We start from the raw sequence: 13,354 nt of genomic DNA on the forward strand, positions 1-13,354 counted from the left end.
CCGTGTCTTGTTCCTGAAGAGGAACAGGGATTACCACTCCTTCTGCCTGCAGAAGAGCATCGGCTCGGTGGGGGGGGGGGGGAATGTCCTGTACACGTGAGACACAATGTCTCTCACCCACCGGTCTGTGACCTGCGGCAGCTAAATGTCGCCAAGCGGGAGAGTCTGCCACCAACCGCGGATGCGGAGAGAGAGAGCTGAAGTCATGAGGAGACCGCCTTGGTAGCGGTTCCTCCTGCAGCCTTCCTTGGGCGTGATTGAGCCCGGCCGGAATTTGAGCCCCTCTGAGCATTTTGAGCCCTTTTGGACGAGGACAATTGGGACCTGCCCGAGCCTGGGAAGGACCGAAACCTCGACTGTCCCCCCAGGACAGCATTACTAGGGTAAGTCGCAATGCAGACATTGCGAGGTTAAGGACACCACCTGCGGCACAGATGTACATGTGCTCAAGACCAGCTGCGCAAGACCAGCTGAAAAAGCTTAGAGTGCCCATACGGCTGCGAATGCCGGAGCAACCGACACGCTGATAGCTTCACAGACAGATTTCAACCAGAGGTCCATCTGTCTGTCAATGGCATCTTTAAGTGACGTCCCATCTCCACTGCAACTATGGATCTAGCCGCAAGCCTGGAGATTGGGGGATCCACCTTTGGACCCTGGGTCCAGCGCTTTACCACGTCAGGGGGAAGGGATAACGTGTATCCTTAATACATTTGGAGAAAACGCTTATCTGGTAAGCGTGGTGTTTCTGAACTGCTTCTCTGAAGTCAGTGTGGCCAGAAAAGTACTCAATATACGCATGAGATACTGAAAAAGGATTTTTCCTGCTGTAAAGCTGACTCCTCCCCTGGGGGAGCTGAGGGAGCAATATCCAACATTCCATTGATGGACGCTATAAGATCATTCACTATGGCGTCACCATCCGGTGTATCCGGATTGAGAGCGGTGTCAGGACCAAAGCCCTGATCAGCTACGTCTGCCTCATCATACAGAGAGTCCTCCCGCTGGGACCTTGACCAGTGATGAAGCCGAGTGCCGCACCCAGCGAGCCAGCTTAGGCTGTCTGGGACTGCCGTCCGTGTCAGAGCCTTCACCCTGGAATGCCTGGGACCCCCCCCGGAGCACTGATTATGTTCCAAATGAGGGTGGCCAGGGAGCATTAATCAAGATTGCCCATGGCCTGTCTGGACTGCAAAGTCTCTATCCCATGACAATCTATCAGCCGAAACTGCAACTCCGTCACTGTCCCTGGACAGGGTTCACAGGTGGTTCCTTTGGCCACCTCTAGTAGAGACCCCGGCTGACCAAGTGCTACAGGGGTGCATTGCACACAATTGGGGGTCAGTGGAACCTGCCGGTGGAACAGTATCACATGCAGGAAAAGCAGCATAGAAAGCCTGTGTTGCTTTTTTGCTGCTGTATTCTAGCCATCTATGCAATGTATAGCATACAAGCATAAACACTTCAGCACATGCAATACAAGCAGCATAGAAAGCCTGTGCCTTGGCACCCTTGCTTTTTTGCTGCTGTTGTCCAGCCATCTAGGAGAATATAGCCAAGAGTAGCGACCGTACAGTGCAATGTATAGCATACAAGCATAAGTACAAATGAACACTTCAGCACATGCAATACAAGCAGCCTATAAAGCCTGTGCCTTGGCGCCCATGCTTTTTTGCTGCTGTTGTCCAGCCCTCTAGGAGAATATAGCCAAGAGTAGCGACCGTACAGTGCAATGTATAGCATACAAGCATAAGTACAAATGAACACTTCAGCACATGCAATACAAGCAGCATAGAAAACCTGTGCCTTGGCACCCATGCTTTTTGCTGCTGCTGTCCAGCCCTCTAGGAGAATATAGCCAAGAGTAGCGACCGTACAGTGCAATGTATAGCATACAAGCATAAGTACAAATGAACACTTCAGCGCATGCAATACAAGCAGCCTAGAAAAACTGTGCCTTAGCACCCTTGCTTTTTTGCTGCTGTTATCTCGCCATCTAGGAGGGCATATAGCCAAAGATAGCGACCGTACAGTGCAGTGTATAGCATACAAGCATAAAATACAAATGGACACTTCGGTATTTAGTGGGGTCAGCACTTCAGGTGCTGCTTACCGCCCGCCTATAACGCGGGTGTGTGGTCGCCAGAGCCCTGTGAGTGGTTGCCCAGAGCATGTCTCCGTTCCCCAGCTCGGACTGCGTGCAGGAATGGCTGCCGGCGTCCTTCTCCAGCTCGTGTGACGAGGGGCGGGCCGTGGGCGTGCCCCAGACAAGAGCGGGAAACTGGCGTCCCACTGTGTCCAGTGAAGGGGGCTGGAGAATGCAAAGCAGACTCCAGCCCTCGGCGCTGACTGTCTGTACAGCGTCCCGCCTCACCCCTGACTGGCAGGGCTGGAGGCGGGAACGAAACGAAAACTAGGCCGCAAAGGCGGGGACTCGAGTAATAAGCGCGGCCGTCCATGTGCACGGCCAGCGCGGAAGTCCCCGGCGCACCACAAGTCCCAGCCGCGCCACAATGTAAAAAAACACCCAGCAGCGGCCGGCGCGGCAGTTCCCAATACATAAAGTCACTCAGCAAAGCTGTAGTGAACAATAGCACGAGCGCTCCGCGCTGTTGCCCCCGGCGCACTAACACTCCCAGCAATGCTGGTGTGTGTGTGCGCGCTTGCCCGGGGACACAGAGTACCTTAATGTAGCAGGGCCTGTCCCTGACGATACTCAGCTCCATATCCAGCAGGTTCTCTGGGTCTGTGGATGGAGCCCGGTCTCAGTGCCTGGAGACCTGTAAGATCCCACTTCGCCCAGAGCCCTGAGGGGGGATGGGGAAGGAAAACAGCATGTGGGCTCCAGCCTCCGTACCCGCAATGGGTACCTCAACCTTAACAAACACCCGACAAAAGTGGGGTGAGAAGGGAGCATGCTGGGGGCCCTAGTATGGGCCCTCTTTTCTTCCATCCGACATAGTCAGCAGCTGCTGCTGACTAAACAGTGGAGCTATGCGTGGATGTCTGACCTCCTTCGCACAAAGCAGAAAACTGGTGAGCCAGTGATCCCACTGGGGGTGTATAGCCAGAAGGGGAGGGGCCTTACACTTTTTAGTGTAATGCTTTGTGTGGCCTCCGGAGGCAGTACTATACACCCAATCGTCTGGGTCTCCCAATGGAGCGCCGAAGAAATACTTACGTGTGTCCAAAATCATAGGAATACCTAGGTTTAACGTGTGTACGTGTCTCCGGTACGTGAGAAAACTGCCAAACACGTACCAGAGACACGTACATGTGAAAGGGGCCTGAAAGGAATCTGTCAGCATATATTTGCCATGTAATCCGAGAGCAGCATAAGTTAAGACAGAAACCTCAGGAACGTATTTAGGTAGGGAGGGGTGGAGAGGGGCAAGAGGCACCCAGGGCAGTTGCCCCGGAGCAGGCCGCTTGATGCGGTTGTCTGAGGCGTCTCCCAGGTGGCTGCATTTGTGAAAAGCTCATCTTACCAGATCCTGTTCATAGTAGTATGGCTGGACAGTGAGAATGTCCTGGATCCAGTTATTTGGAGAGGACTCCGCATAGTAAATGTCATATACAAACTCATCCGGGTTCTCTCTGTGCTCCGAGCCGTGCCCTTCCTGAGACACGGCCAGCCGTTCCCGAATCATCATCATGGAATTACACATGATGGTTTCTGGATCAGAGGCCTTCAGAACAAGAAAAAGAAAAGGAATGTTTCAGGTTATCCATTTTTTTTAACACTCATATATACATGTTTATTTCCTTTGTGTGCATTGGAACAACACAAAAACAAAACAGAAAAATAAGGCAACTTGGACAGAATTTCACACATAACCCCGAAAATGGATACGACAAAATTGTTGCCACCTTTCCTAACTGGTGAGTAAACAACTTTTATTTCAAGCATGTGATGCTCAGTTAGACTCACCTGTGGCAAGTAATAGGCGTGAACAATATAAAATCACACCTGAAACCAGATAAAAAAAGGCAGAAGTTTACTCAAACTTTGCATAGTGTGTGCCATACTAAGCATGGAGAACAAAAAGAGGAGAAAAATGTCTGTCTGAGGACTTGAGAACCAAAATTGTGGAAAAATATCAAGAATCTCAAGGTTACAAGTCCATCTTCAGAGATGTTGATGTTCCTTTGACCATGGTGCACAACATACTGAAGACGTTTACAACCCATAGTACTTTAGCTAATCTACCTGTGTAGATAAATAAAGCAGGACAAATCTACCAAGAGAAAATCAGATATAGTTACCTGAAAGGAGCGAACAGAGAAAGGCAGGAGAGCAGCATATGACCCGACGGCCGTTTCGGTATGGAAACCTTCGTTATGGGGCGGTTAGCGAACAGGATATATTTAATATAGATTCTGATTGCAATATTGTTTGCTTCTCCTACCGTTTTGTGAGTAGTGCATGTAAAATCTAGATGAAAGATTTAATCACAGGGTATTTTGTCACCCAGGGGAAAAACATTGGACTGAACATTTCATGATCTGAGCCAACAGCCTCACAGGTGAGGATTACTAGGTGGAGCTTGTATCAGCCATACTCTGGAGCAAGGATGAAGTTAAAGGGGTTCTCCGGTGAAACAAGTTATCACCTGTCCACAATACAGGTGACAACTTAATGATTGAGGACAGAGGGGGGTTCGACTGCCAGGACCTCCACAAATACGCAGAATAAGGAACCTTTACCACAGTTACAATGGAGTGGTAGTGCGCATGTGCAAACACTGCTCCATTAATTCCCTGTGGGTCTGCGGGTGATACACTCAGCTTTTTCTGGCAGCACTCAAGGGAAAGAATGATGGAGGGGTTGGGTGTCTGATCTGCTGTGCCATTTTGTAACAGAGAAATAAATATCCCAAAATTGTTAGTGCATGCCCTCATCATCATCTCCCACCTAGAGTACTGCAACATCCTCCTCTGTGTACTCCCTGCTAATACTCTTGCACCTCTCAAATTCGTCCTGAACTCTGCAGCCGGAATAATCCACGTCCCTCTTTGCTACTCCTCCACTTCTCTTCTCTGCAAATCCTTTCATTGGTTCCCAATTCACCAACTAATGTAGCTCAAATGACTAACACTGACCATAATCTGTGTCCTCTGTATATCTCTCAATACATTCAAACAAGTAATCCCTGGTCCTCCCAAGACCACCTTCATTTTTCCACACTTGTCCTTTCCTCACTCAATCGCCTGTAAGACTTCTCCCAAGTATCCCTCATACTCTTGATATTCTCCGCCACAACAAGTCGGATGATTCACCACATTTGGAACTTTCAGACGATACCTGAAAATGAATTTCTTCAAGAAAGCTACAACCTGCAATGACCCTGCTGCCATAACCCCTCCAATCTACCGTGCCCTTATCCACAATCCTGTAGAATAAGTCTGCAAGGGCAGATTCCTCTCCCCTCTTTCAATGTAATTTATATTTTGTATGTAAACCCCTTTTCACATGTACAGTTCCATGAGAATCAATGGTGCTCTAAAAAGAAATAATAATAATGGTCTTCACTCTAGTGGCGCTATGCTGCAATACCAGACATGACCCATGGACAGATAATGGCAATCCTATACTGAGGATTATTGTATGGATAAATAACCAATATGTAAGTCCTGGACAACCCCTTTAATTTCATGATGGATAACGAGAAGTGTTATAGGTGGCTGGAGCTCCTAGTGATGCCCTGTGTGACAATCAATATACCAACATATCCGCTTCATAGTAACATCACAACGCGCCACTGTTCACCCTCCTGCCCTCACATACCTTTACATCACCAGTTTCTTTCTCTGATTCCTCTTGCTCAATATCAAAAACTTGGAATTTCTCATCCTTTGAGCCCCTGGAGACCGTTTCATCTTTTTTGGAGGCTTCTGCTGTTTCTGGCACATATTCCTGCACAGGGCTGGTAGGTTGGTTCTCATCAGGCTTGCAGTCTTCCTCCTTTTCACATTTTGGTCTAAGGCTGGAGACTAAGCGGTAGCGACTCGCTTGGCGTTCAGCTTCTCTACTGGCCCTCAAGTCTTTCTGGATCTGCTGCAAGTTCCCGATGAGAGGACAGTGCACCCGGGTGTCACGGTCTCGGGATATGGCTTCCTGCACGTACTTCTGGAGTGTTTCATTCTAAGAAGGGTGGAACAAAAAAAAAAACGTATGGATATGAAAGGTGAAGTTCCATTATCTGTGATTTTTTTAACTCATTTCTGGAAGCCACAAACTCTGCCCATATAATGATATAAGAAAAAAAAAAAAAACACAGGCAACACACAAAGGCACAAATCAGAAGAAAAATAGTGTGGAAACAAAAAGACAAAACAGTAAAACAGTAAGGCTATGTGCGCACGTGTGCACTCTGCACTGCACCTAAAAGGTGCGCTTCAGAGCGCAGCTGAAAAGCTCCGTTCTGAAGCGCATGGTGCCGGCGAGAACGTGCGCTCTGCCTGCAGCTCCTGCCATAGACAGAGCAGGGGCTGCCGGCAAAGCGCACGGAAGAAGTGACATGTCACTTTTTAGAACGCAGCGATTCGGGCAGCAGCCGAATCGCTGCGTTCTAATATGCCACGTGCGCACGGCCCCTGCACAATCTCCATAGACTGTGCAGGGGATGCAGGACGCATGCAGTTACGCTGCGCTACAAAGCGCAGCGTAACTGCATGAATTACGCACACGTGCGCACATAGCCTAAGATGCAAATGCAGTAATGTGGTGTCATGAAGGACTCACTCCAATGAATAAACCAGCCCAGGATGAGCCACGCCATATTAATACTGTGTTTCCCCGAAAATAACACCGGGTCTTATATTAGTTTTTGCTCTGAAATATGCGCTAAGGCTTACTCTCAGGGGATGTCTTATATTTTCCCATGAACAACAATCCACATTTATTCTTAAACAAAAAAAAAAAATATATCAACATTTATTCAAACATAATCCTGTCATCACATTCTGGAACATCAGCATTTTGTGTTCACCCTATTACTGGGTCACATGTACATTTCCTTATCTGCTATTCTCATGGAGCAGAACCATCCTATAGTGGTGGGTGCACATAATATTTACCAAGGTTTAAATTACCTGCTTCAATTTATTATTCTCTATGTACTTCTAAGTTTACTCTCAAGAGAAAGTAGACACTGCACTTACCTGTCCCCAAACAATTAGAGATGCCAAGTGAACGGGCTCTCACATATAAATCTGTGTCACCGTCAGGTCCCCCTGCGTTCTACAGCGGTTGGCTCCCCCTGGTGACTTGAAGCAGCATCACCTGAGTGAAGTGGTACTGGTACCCTATTTGTTTTGTGAGAGGTGCAGTGCAATGTATCCGAGATGGCGAGGGACCTGACAGCAACACAGATCTCTATGTGAGACCCCATCCACCATCAGCACTTGCGAACTGGAATTACTTGGGTTCTGGTGAGATTTTTTTTTTTGTGTGGGAACTCTTTGATGAAGAGTCCTGCTGTATTCTGTAACTTTTTTAGCTGCTTGGACACTTTCTTATGGAACAACAACAAGGGCTTATTTTCGAAGTAGGGCTTATACTTTAAGCATAATAAAAAAGCTCCCAAAATCTTACTAGGGCTTAGTTTCAGGGTAGGTCTAATTTTTGAGGGAAACAGAGCTCCTTTTCTGGAGGATTTGTCTAGAACTCCCTACATAGAGAAGGGATGGGCAGATTATCATTTCTTATTCCTAGGATTTAATTCTGCATCAGTCATTTATGGAGCAGGATTAATAGCACACACAGGTCAGTGACTGGCTGTAGGATACAGCTGGGGAACATGGGGTGAAGAAGACAGCAGTGGTTTATAGGGCTTGTCTTGCATGTTTTGTCTTACTATGTGCCTAAAGACTAATAAACCGGTAGTTGTTAACTATCAGCCTATTGTGCCCAGCTGTGATCTCTGCTGTCTCAGGGCACTCACAGACCACTTCACTTCTGTTGGCGATTTAGCGGATTCTTTTCCCCTCTGATCTGTTATCGGGATGTGACTGATGATGTCATGCTGATTGACAGTCAGCAACACAGCGTGTACAGAGCAGCCCAGAAAAGGAAGAGCAGCTCTGCTGACGTCACACTGATATATAGAGCAACCCAGAAGAGGAAGAGCCGCTCTGCTGACATCACATTGATAAACAGAGCAACCCAGAAGAGGAAGAGCCGCTCTGCTGACGTCACACTGATATACAGAGCAACCCAGAAGAGGAAGAGCCGCTCTGCTGACATCACATTGATAAACAGAGCAACCCAGAAGAGGAAGAGCCGCTCTGCTGACGTCACACTGATATATAGAGCAACCCAGAAGAGGAAGAGCCGCTCTGCTGACGTCACATTGATAAACAGAGCAACCCAGAAGAGGAAGAGCCGCTCTGCTGACGTCACACTGATATACAGAGCAACCCAGAAGAGGAAGAGCCGCTCTGCTGACATCACACTGATATACAGAGCAACCCAGAAGAGGAAGAGCCGCTCTGCTGACATCACACTGATATACAGAGCAACCCAGAAGAGGAAGAGCCGCTCTGCTGACGTCACACTGATATACAGAGCAACCCAGAAGAGGAAGAGCAGCTCTGCTGACATCACACTGATATACAGAGCAACCCAGAAGAGGAAGAGCAGCTCTGCTGACATCACACTGATATACAGAGCAACCCAGAAGAGGAAGAGCAGCTCTGCTGACATCACACTGATATACAGAGCAACCCAGAAGAGGAAGAGCCGCTCTGCTGACGTCACATTGATATACAGAGCAACCCAGAAGAGGAAGAGCAGCTCTGCTGACGTCACATTGATATACAGAGCAACCCAGAAGAGGAAGAGCAGCTCTGCTGACATCACACTGATATACAGAGCAACCCAGAAGAGGAAGAGCAGCTCTGCTGACATCACACTGATATACAGAGCAACCCAGAAGAGGAAGAGCCGCTCTGCTGACGTCACACTGATATACAGAGCAACCCAGAAGAAAAGCCGCTCTGCTGACGTCACACTGATATACAGAGCAACCCAGAAGAAAAGCCGCTCTGCTGACGTCACACTGATATACAGAGCAACCCAGAAGAGGAAGAGCAGCTCTGCTGACATCACACTGATATACAGAGCAACCCAGAAGAGGAAGAGCAGCTCTGCTGACGTCACACTGAAACAGAGCAACCCAGAAGAGGAAGAGCAGCTCTGCTGACATCACACTGATATACAGAGCAACCCAGAAGAGGAAGAGCAGCTCTGCTGACATCACACTGATATACAGAGCAACCCAGAAGAGGAAGAGCAGCTCTGCTGACATCACACTGATATACAGAGCAACCCAGAAGAGGAAGAGCAGCTCTGCTGACATCACACTGATATACAGAGCAACCCAGAAGAGGAAGAGCCGCTCTGCTGACATCACACTGATATACAGAGCAACCCAGAAGAGGAAGAGCCGCTCTGCTGACGTCACATTGATATACAGAGCAACCCAGAAGAGGAAGAGCAGCTCTGCTGACGTCACATTGATATACAGAGCAACCCAGAAGAGGAAGAGCAGCTCTGCTGACATCACACTGATATACAGAGCAACCCAGAAGAGGAAGAGCAGCTCTGCTGACATCACACTGATATACAGAGCAACCCAGAAGAGGAAGAGCCGCTCTGCTGACGTCACACTGATATACAGAGCAACCCAGAAGAAAAGCCGCTCTGCTGACGTCACACTGATATACAGAGCAACCCAGAAGAAAAGCCGCTCTGCTGACGTCACATTGATATACAGAGCAACCCAGAAGAGGAAGAGCAGCTCTGCTGACATCACACTGATATACAGAGCAACCCAGAAGAGGAAGAGCAGCTCTGCTGACGTCACACTGAAACAGAGCAACCCAGAAGAGGAAGAGCAGCTCTGCTGACATCACACTGATATACAGAGCAACCCAGAAGAGGAAGAGCCGCTCTGCTGACATCACACTGATATACAGAGCAACCCAGAAGAGGAAGAGCCGCTCTGCTGACATCACACTGATATACAGAGCAACCCAGAAGAGGAAGAGCCGCTCTGCTGACATCACACTGATATACAGAGCAACCCAGAAGAGGAAGAGCCGCTCTGCTGACATCACACTGATATACAGAGCAACCCAGAAGAGGAAGAGCCGCTCTGCTGACATCACACTGATATACAGAGCAACCCAGAAGAGGAAGAGCCGCTCTGCTGACGTCACACTGATATACAGAGCAACCCAGAAGAGGAAGAGCAGCTCTGCTGACATCACACTGATATACAGAGCAACCCAGAAGAGGAAGAGCCGCTCTGCTGACATCACACTGATATACAGAGCAACCCAGAAGAGGAAGAGCCGCTCTGCTGACATCACACTGATATACAGAGCAACCCAGAAGAGGAAGAGCAGCTCTGCTGACATCACACTGATATACAGAGCAACCCAGAAGAGGAAGAGCAGCTCTGCTGACATCACACTGATATACAGAGCAACCCAGAAGAGGAAGAGCAGCTCTGCTGACATCACACTGATATACAGAGCAACCCAGAAGAGGAAGAGCCGCTCTGCTGACATCACACTGATATACAGAGCAACCCAGAAGAGGAAGAGCCGCTCTGCTGACATCACACTGATATACAGAGCAACCCAGAAGAAAAGCCGCTCTGCTGACGTCACACTGATATACAGAGCAACCCAGAAGAGGAAGAGCAGCTCTGCTGACATCACACTGATATACAGAGCAACCCAGAAGAGGAAGAGCAGCTCTGCTGACATCACACTGATATACAGAGCAACCCAGAAGAGGAAGAGCAGCTCTGCTGACATCACACTGATATACAGAGCAACCCAGAAGAGGAAGAGCAGCTCTGCTGACATCACACTGATATACAGAGCAACCCAGAAGAGGAAGAGCCGCTCTGCTGACGTCACATTGATATACAGAGCAACCCAGAAGAGGAAGAGCCGCTCTGCTGACGTCACACTGATATACAGAGCAACCCAGAAGAGGAAGAGCCGCTCTGCTGACGTCACATTGATATACAGAGCAACCCAGAAGAGGAAGAGCAGCTCTGCTGACGTCACATTGATATACAGAGCAACCCAGAAGAGGAAGAGCAGCTCTGCTGACATCACACTGATATACAGAGCAACCCAGAAGAGGAAGAGCAGCTCTGCTGACATCACACTGATATACATAGGAGCCTAGAATAGGAAGAGCCGCTCTGCTGACGTCACACTGAAACAGAGCAACCCAGAAGAGGAAGAGCCGCTCTGCTGACATCACACTGATATACAGAGCAACCCAGAAGAGGAAGAGCCGCTCTGCTGACATCACACTGATATACAGAGCAACCCAGAAGAGGAAGAGCCGCTCTGCTGACGTCACACTGATATACAGAGCAACCCAGAAGAGGAAGAGCCGCTCTGCTGACATCACACTGATATACAGAGCAACCCAGAAGAGGAAGAGCCGCTCTGCTGACGTCACACTGATATACAGAGCAACCCAGAAGAGGAAGAGCCGCTCTGCTGACGTCACACTGATATACAGAGCAACCCAGAAGAGGAAGAGCCGCTCTGCTGACATCACACTGATATATAGAGCAACCCAGAAGAGGAAGAGCCGCTCTGCTGACGTCACACTGATATACAGAGCAACCCAGAAGAGGAAGAGCAGCTCTGCTGACGTCACACTGATATACAGAGCAACCCAGAAGAGGAAGAGCCGCTCTGCTGACATCACACTGATATACAGAGCAACCCAGAAGAGGAAGAGCCGCTCTGCTGACATCACACTGATATACAGAGCAACCCAGAAGAGGAAGAGCCGCTCTGCTGACATCACACTGATATACAGAGCAACCCAGAAGAGGAAGAGCCGCTCTGCTGACATCACACTGATATACATAGGAGCCTAGAATAGGAAGAGCCGCTCTGCTGACGTCACACCGATAGACATAGGAGCCTAGAATAGGAAGAGCCGCTCTGATGACGTCATGGTGGTGTCAACACATTTGTAAAGGGTGCAATATCAGTTTAGCGGTCTGTGCAGATCCGCACAGCATGCTGGGAGTTGTAGTCCCGTGCAGCGGCCTGTCAGTGTCCGCCTCGTACCTGGGAGCTCACGGTAGCCGCTAGCTTGAACACCTGCGTGCGGACTGAGCCGGCCCCCTCGCTCCCGTGTTCAGCCGCCGGGCTCCTCTCCTCGGCCCGCGGCCTCTTACAGCTGATGATGAGCGCCCCCGCCGGCTCTCCCCCTCGCTTACGCTTCACGCGAAGCACCGCTGCCTCCATGGTCGGCAGTGTATTACGTCACGCTCACCGGCCGTGTCGTGCAGCAGGCGCAGCCATATTTTGGGTGTCACAGCACACGTGCTTCCGGTATGTTGCATTGTGGGAAGATGGCGGCCTCCGTGTACTAGCCATGTAAGTGTGATAGAAAGAAATCGCCAGTGATTATTTGTATTGTTGGACAGCGGCTCCTGTGCTGTAATTTACATCTGTAATGGCAGCCTGCCTGTAATTGGAATCTTATGCGGTAAAGTCTCAGATTTTGAGTTCTAACTTCCAACACTTCATTGTTGAAATAGGAAAGTAGAGCAAATGGGAAAGGAGTTCCCCATAGCAACAGATGAAATGAGGTGATTATGGGCATCCATCACTAGGGGGAGTGTGACGGGCCACCGACCTCTTATGCATGGGGAGCCTACAGTCTGTGTGCAGTGAGCTCCCCCTGGTGGTCTCTAATATTAGTGGGTAACAGAATGCGAAGCTGCGGACCAGTAACCAGCAGCGGACACATCAGTGAGGGGCCACTGTCCCCTCCAGAGCAGCTCAGTCACGGATAGAGCCAGGAGGGGACGTATCAGTGAGGGGCCACTGTCCCCTCCAGAGCAGCTCAGTCACGGATAGAGCCAGGAGCGAACGTATCAGTGAAGGGCCACTGTCCCCTCCAGAGCAGCCCAGTCACGGATAGAGCCAGGAGGGGACGTATCAGTGAAGGGCCACTGTCCCCTCCAGAGCAGCTCAGTCACGGATAGAGCCAGGAGGGGACGTATCAGTGAGGGGCCACTGTCCCCTCCAGAGCAGCTCAGTCACGGATAGAGCCAGGAGCGGACGTATCAGTGAGGGGCCACTGTCCCCTCCAGAGCAGCCCAGTCACGGATAGAGCCAGGAGCGAACGTATCAGTGAGGGGCCACTGTCCCCTCCAGAGCAGCTCAGTCACGGATAGAGCCAGGAGCGAACGTATCAGTGAAGGGCCACTGTCCCCTCCAGAGCAGCTCAGTCACGGATAGAGCCAAGAGGGGACGTATCAGTGAGGGGCCACTGTCCCCTCCAGAGCAGCTC

General features: G+C 49.7%; 2 protein-coding genes across 5 annotated transcripts in view; one reads left to right on the top strand and one right to left on the bottom strand.

The window, feature by feature from the left end:
- Positions 1–12,361, bottom strand: part of SLC7A6OS (solute carrier family 7 member 6 opposite strand) — a 61,054-nt gene extending 48,693 nt beyond the window's left edge. The window contains exons 1-3 of the mRNA XM_075325676.1: positions 12,121–12,361; positions 5,789–6,145; positions 3,489–3,689 (exon numbers count right to left, since the gene is read on the bottom strand). Coding sequence (XP_075181791.1) covers positions 3,489–3,689; positions 5,789–6,145; positions 12,121–12,300 — 738 coding nt within the window. The 5' untranslated portion in view covers positions 12,301–12,361. The remainder of the gene's footprint in view (positions 1–3,488; positions 3,690–5,788; positions 6,146–12,120) is intronic.
- Positions 12,307–13,354, top strand: part of PRMT7 (protein arginine methyltransferase 7) — a 285,356-nt gene continuing 284,308 nt past the window's right edge. For 3 of the 4 annotated variants that reach the window (XM_075325671.1, XM_075325672.1, XM_075325673.1), the window contains exon 1: positions 12,309–12,432. The gene's annotated coding sequence lies outside the window, so the exon portion shown is untranslated. Of the gene's footprint in view, positions 12,433–13,354 lie in introns of all 4 variants that reach the window. The other variant, XM_075325675.1, reaches the window with a different exon arrangement.

This window comes from Anomaloglossus baeobatrachus, chromosome 10 (genome assembly GCF_048569485.1).
Source record: "Anomaloglossus baeobatrachus isolate aAnoBae1 chromosome 10, aAnoBae1.hap1, whole genome shotgun sequence".
Classification (NCBI taxonomy): domain Eukaryota; kingdom Metazoa; phylum Chordata; class Amphibia; order Anura; family Aromobatidae; genus Anomaloglossus; species Anomaloglossus baeobatrachus.